This window comes from Atta cephalotes (assembly GCF_000143395.1).
Source record: "Atta cephalotes unplaced genomic scaffold scaffold00010, whole genome shotgun sequence".
Lineage (NCBI taxonomy): Eukaryota > Metazoa > Arthropoda > Insecta > Hymenoptera > Formicidae > Atta > Atta cephalotes.
The window spans coordinates 2,039,362-2,046,052 of record NW_012130074.1 but is presented as its reverse complement, the minus strand read 5'-3'; the positions used below and the strand labels follow the sequence as shown (position 1 = coordinate 2,046,052).

General features: G+C 26.1%; 1 protein-coding gene across 1 annotated transcript in view; it reads right to left on the bottom strand.

Annotated features, from left to right (window-relative positions):
* Nucleotides 1-1,799: 1,799 nt before the first annotated feature.
* Nucleotides 1,800-6,691, bottom strand: part of LOC105627855 (sorting nexin-29) — a 14,759-nt gene continuing 9,867 nt past the window's right edge. The window contains 13 exon segments of the mRNA XM_012209131.1: nt 1,800-1,884; nt 2,242-2,381; nt 2,470-2,489; nt 2,492-2,609; nt 2,687-2,843; nt 2,915-3,130; nt 3,225-3,466; nt 3,659-3,788; nt 3,868-4,091; nt 4,093-4,121; nt 4,493-4,615; nt 4,699-5,000; nt 5,861-6,105. Coding sequence (XP_012064521.1) covers nt 1,800-1,884; nt 2,242-2,381; nt 2,470-2,489; nt 2,492-2,609; nt 2,687-2,843; nt 2,915-3,130; nt 3,225-3,466; nt 3,659-3,788; nt 3,868-4,091; nt 4,093-4,121; nt 4,493-4,615; nt 4,699-5,000; nt 5,861-6,105 — 2,031 coding nt within the window.

Below are 6,691 nucleotides of genomic sequence, written 5' to 3'. Positions count from 1 at the left end.
TAAATTAAATTAATTTTATCTCTATATATTACTAATTAAAAAATTTTAAATTTAATTAAATTTTAAACTAAAAGTAAAAACAAATAACACATATATATATATATATATATATATATATATATATATCATTCTGAAACAATTGTATATTCTTGTTCGTTATTAAACGATTTATTGGCTTTATAATCTCATAAATAAATTTCAATATTACGATACTATTTCATCCGATATAATATAGTTTATTAAATATCTGTTTTTGCAGTTTTAATAATATTTCAATATATTCATCAATTATCACAAATGTGTATTCAGGATTTGTATAAAAATATATAAAACAAAGTTAGCATTGAGAATATTAGATAAAATTTTGTGCTTTTTAATATCTACATTAAATACCTTGTATATCTATATTAAATACCTTGTATGATTTATTTAAAATTAAAAATTTTAATTGTCATTTTGTATAGCTATTTAAGAAAATGACATGATTTAATAATGATGTTTATGAATATAATTATTACAATATTGCGATTGTGATGTAATGTAAACTCATGATATTTCGTTTGGCCATTGATATAAACACATCGACTGTTCCGTGATGGCTTCACGAAATGATATAATTATTAATGATCTTTATTCGTCGATTATAGGAAAAAAGAAAAAAACGTTAATAATAACAAGTATATTTGTAACTTTAAGCGTATTATGCTATTAAGGAAGAAAGAACTTCTCTCAATATGGAAAGGTGAGCACAGCCAAAGTGTTGCCTAGTACAAATATATTGTAAAAAATGGATTGTTGTTTAAATGAGCCGAAAGTGCTACTTGCGTTTTGCGCAGATTTATTTCGAGATATACTTATTTTTTTTAATATCCTTGATCTCATGAGTCCTCTTATTATCTTACCTCTCCATAGTGAGAATATCTTATCTAAGTTATTAAAATTCATGTTTTATGCGCGAGTTGTACTCTGATTTATCGGCATAATATTATATGTACTTATTCCAATAACAATATGCACCTTTATTTTTGTCATAAAGGATAAATGAAAAAATGTACCTTTTTATATTACTATTAAGACGCCTTACATAAATAAACTTTTTAGAAAACGATATTTTGTCATTTTTTTCCATACATTATGCTTTGTTTATCATAGATAACAATTTATTTAATACGTTCAATTATATGAATAAGAGAATTTATATTACTTATTAGAGTTATTTTCTTCATTCTTAAAAAAAAAGTTAATGATATATATCTGAATAAATTTATATTTTATTCAATAATTGATATATATATGTATGTATTTTTAATGCTTATATATATATATAATATATATAAAATTTATATTTGAGCAAACATTCATTTGTTTTATTACTATTTTTTATGTATAATTATTGGGGTTCATAGATCATATAAAACATTACTAATATTGCGTTGAATTTAATAAAAATAATGTAATTTATTATCTTTAAACTTTCTTCTGTGTAATCAAATTCATAGGATTTCAAAGTGGGATAATAATTTTTTTGTAATAAAACATTAAAAAAATATAAATCTTATTTGCATAGAAAAGACCAGCTTTTAATCATTTTTTGCTACATATTAATCTCATACACATATTGAGCATTATATATTGTCACATGTGCATAGATATATTCTTATTTACATAAATACATGCAACAATATTTATTTGCTTCATCATCAACAGTGTACATTGTATATAACAAGATACTTGTCTGACGCAATTAAATTAAGATTTCTTTCTCATTATGTACAAATTGGCTATAAAAATTGTCATGATTATAAACCCATATATTGAGGGGAGGAAGAAAAAGTATTTCTTGCAGAATTATTTTTCCTCGATTCCTCAGCATTAGGAATATCACTGAAAATAGAAACTGATGATAATATTTTGGTAAAAATATAAAAAATACTGAAAAAAATTATCTTTTTTTAAGAATAAGGAATTTTTTGATAATCTGAATCAGTGATCCATCTTTGCACTAAAAGTGATAAATTCCGATATATATCATTTTTCAAATAAACATGAAAGTCATATACTTAATTGTACTTAGCGTTAAATTATACTTAGCGCTAAATTCAGTGGATATACATCTATAATTATATTTATAAGAAATTTTTTTAAATTTATAATAATTCTGTCCAATAAGTTGAATTATTCGTGTCATTATTGGACAGCACTGATTTATTAAAAATGATTCTTATAGATCAAATAAATTACCCAAAGAAAGGCATCAGAGACACGAGCGTCTGCCTGTTTGGCCTACACGCAAATACAGGTGAACACTGCGCTATACGTCCAACGACACGCCGTAACCATTGCTGCAGCTTTTGCCGTCGTTCTTCCACAAATTTTGCATCCTAAGTCATTAATAATCACTTGTTACATCTAAATATTTTTGCTATTACTTATATTACAAATTTATGTTTCAATATATTTATAACTTACCTTATTTCCTATCGTTTTTTTGGTGGAAATTCAAAAGTTGTAACAATAGTATCATGTTTCTTTAGCTCTCTATAAAGCGCATAAAATTGAGCATATCGCCGATAAATGTTCCACTCTATGTCTCTTATGCGTACGTAAATCTATGTTAACAAAAGAAATATGCAAATTACATAGGAATCACTTTAGTGAAAAGATTTTAGAATACAAAAGATGATACTTGATAAACATGATGGATGTCAGATGATTGTCCTGTAAGAAAAGCCGATGGAATCCATATGTGAATAAGACATGGTGGTTCTGCAGGTAAATCGTCCTCGTTTAACGGTCCTCGGAGACACTCCAATTCCGTTTGCAGCATTTTTACTAATCTATCTCTGTATAAAGTTTGAAATAGTATAGAGAAATATTACAAGATTATTTGTGTGGCTTTGTATTAATACAATACCTATTTGTCAATTGCATTGTCAATCTAGCATTAAATTCCATTAATTCGGCATGCATATCTGCAACTTGTATTAATTTTTCTTCATATTGTCGCGCTTCATTGTGATAGTCCAACGATGGATCTTCCTCGGATACTGTTGTGGAATTGGAATCTCGTCTTAACATCTGAACAGCAGTGACATACTTACGCAGTTGCTGTCGTAAGAGTTCATTCTCTCTATATAATTAAAAGTAAATCAAATCAATATATTAATTATAGGCATTAAGCCTATGATTATTAAAAAATTAATCATGTAAACAATTATAATTACCTGTTCAATGTTTGCAACTGTAATTCATGCCTTTCTAAATAATGTTGATGTTGCCTCTGGAAACGAGCTAATTGCAATCTGCTTGTTATAGAATCTTCTCTAGCTTGTTCCAGCACTTCCGTCATAGCTAAAAGCCTTACACGTAATGTATCTATATCTAAATTTTCTGGATCTATATGAAAATCTAAACCAATTAATGGTTCTGTTGCTTCTAATGCAGGTTCTGTTACTTCTGATGAATCCTAAATAGAAATAAAATTAAAAAATATGCCTTGCATGTTTTGTATCAACTATCTTGCTTTTAATATAAATTTCTAATATAAATTTCTATTATAAATATTTACATATTCACAAATCTACTTTAATTGTTAAATGTTCATAATAATTAAAAAATTAACTCTCTTTCGTTAAAAATAAATAAAATGTAAACTTACGTCTAAGTAATTTGGCAGACTAATTAACATATCATCTAATGTTTGATCAAGTGATGAAACAGGTACAAGGCCGCCCAAATTTCCAGTATCTATTACAGGAGTTAATATTTTCTCCTCTTCAAAAGATTCACTGTAGACATTAGAAGATTTTTATGAAAAAATCTTTTTTTTTATCTATTATTATATTAGTTATTGTGAAAGATATTTACCATTGTTCCCAGTCCGGAAGTTTTGTATTGATCACTGTGTTGTCATTAGAATCCATTTGAGGTTGGCAATCTGATAAACATGAGGAAGTAGAATCTTTTGTTGGCGTTATCGTAGGAGAACTAGGGCATGTTGGTGGTGCGCTAATAGAAGTTGCAATTTCCCTGCGTTCTTCTTCTTCATGATCATCATCAAAAGAAATTATGCGAGTTTGCACTTTTTTTTTTTCGTTTTTCTTGTTCAGACGAAAGCGATTCTGTTAAATAATTAGCATAATACTTAATAAGTCAATACTAACAATTACGCTACAATAGCTTTAAAATTTTTTCTTTTAGATATTAATATAAAAAGTCAATTTTTTGACTTTTCACTTTATTAATTTAAGTTTGTTTTAAATAAATAATTACAAATTAAAATTTTTTTACAAAATTTTGATATTAAGAAATTAAAAAATGAAAAGTTACAAAGTAGTAATTGTTATTAATAATAATAAAAATTAGAAATGTTATGTAAAATTACAATAATAAATAAATTTTACTTCATGAGTTATGAATTATGTAATTTTTAATAGATGTAAGAAATATTATATAATTCTATTCTAATTCAGTATCTATATTTAATATATACCCGGTATTACTGTAGAAATAATTGGTTCTGATTGCGCGTATCTATTTCTGTCTATTCCTCTTCCATTTAGATCATCAAGTTCCTCATTGTCTGTTCTTATCGCAAATAAAATGGTACCAAGACCTAATAAATATACATGTGCATGATAAGATTGATTAATTATTTTTCGATAAGAATACAATAAAGTACTATTTAAGAAAAAATACCTGCAGCTACATTAGGTAAAACAGAACTCTTTTCTTGATCAAGTAAAAAGGCCCATTCTTCATAAAAAGGTAACAATGTGCTAGGATTTATAATGGCATGTAAGTGCCGTTCTAGAGATCTTTCGTTCAAGACAGCTCTCAGCCATGCTCTGCCTCGACCATAATCCGTATGAACTTTTCTCAACATACTAAAACGTTCCTGCTCGTGCCAAGTAAGTTGATCCTTTATGCATGGCCAGAATGCTATATCTGCTGCATTGCCAGGTTTTGTATTACCACCAGAAACCAAATCAGATACATGTCTATAAACAAAAATATTTCTCAATAAGATTGGAAACAAGACCATTTATGTTAAATACATTACTTTAATAAATATGAAGCGTCACTACAGTCTGAATTAAGATGTTGAATTATTATATATATTCATTTAAATGAATTAATTTCAGAAATGATAATTGCGTGCCAATATGATTGTCGGACTTTCAACGCAATCAATCTGAAATATTAATTAATAAATATAATTCCCTCAAATTTCCCAAATTTAATCTTAAAAAACTGTAATAAACTTATTGCGAAAAATATTGTCTCGGCTGGGAGTCGAACTCGGATCTCTTGCATTCCGTGCGAGTGTTCGTTAAGTCTTTAGATTTTCGAAATCTTAACAATATTCCTCGCAATAATCGATATGTATAGAGAGTTACACATTGCAGACAAGCGTGTATAAATAATGAGATTGGAAACAAGATATTATATTAAATACATATTACTTTAAATACGAAGTGCCACTACAGTTTAAATGTTAAGATATTGAACTATTATATATATTCATTTAAATGAATATATATAATAATTCATGAATTAATTTCAGAAATGATAATTGCGTACCGATATGGTTGTTGGACTTTTAATGCAAAAAGATTTCTGTTAATCCAACATACTCTTAGATGATATCGCGATTTAAAGTAATTATGATTGCTTGTGTTTTTTTTAAATTATTCATGCTATAAATTTATCAATAGGAAAAACTTCATCCACATTTATCATCTGATGAGTCATATGATAAAGCTATAAAGCATGTCTGTTTTATGACCTTGTATATGCATAGGAAATGGGAGAAAAAAGATAAATATATATAAAATTATTATAATAGAGTAAACGTTACCTGAATGCTGAATTAATTTTTTCTATATAATTTGTCTTTAACCCATGGCTAAAAATCAGTTCAAATATATGGCAGAGCTTTGCAACACATGCTTCTGATTCTGTAGCTAATTCTGCACGTCCACCAAACCTGATGTGACATTCTTTTGCAGACACTAATACATCTTCTAATAATTTTTCCTTCTCAGTTGCATGATCTACTACATTATGTGTATTTGGCACTATCGCTGACATAATACGCAAAGCCTAGGACAAATAACATTTTAAGAAATACATCAAAATTAACAGTCTTGGAAAGAATATTAATATTTCACAAGTTTGCTGTATTTCTTAATTAATAATATAGAAAATTATATCAGTATTATAACATGAAAATAACATGAGATCTATATTAGAACTATTATTTAATAAATGTATATATGTCCTATATATTTCAGATATTTAAATATTCAAATATAAATATTAAATATTTATGAAGCAATTGTAATGTTTATTAAAATTCTCTCTGAAATTTATTCTAAATTTGATATCACAATAACACAAAAGTTATTTCACATTTAAATATAAATATCATATTATTTAAATATCATATATATTTTGTATTTAAATGTCAAGTATATTCTACATTTAAATATGGAATACACCTTCCAGTTTGATTTTATTTTCTTAAATACCAAAAAAATATTATAAAAAAATATTACAAAAATAATATTTTAAAATATACTAAAAATATTTACTTTTCCATAATGCAAAAAAAATTTTCATGTTTATCATTTCTGTTTTAAAAGAAAAATTACAGTTCATAAATATGTATATACATACACATATGAAT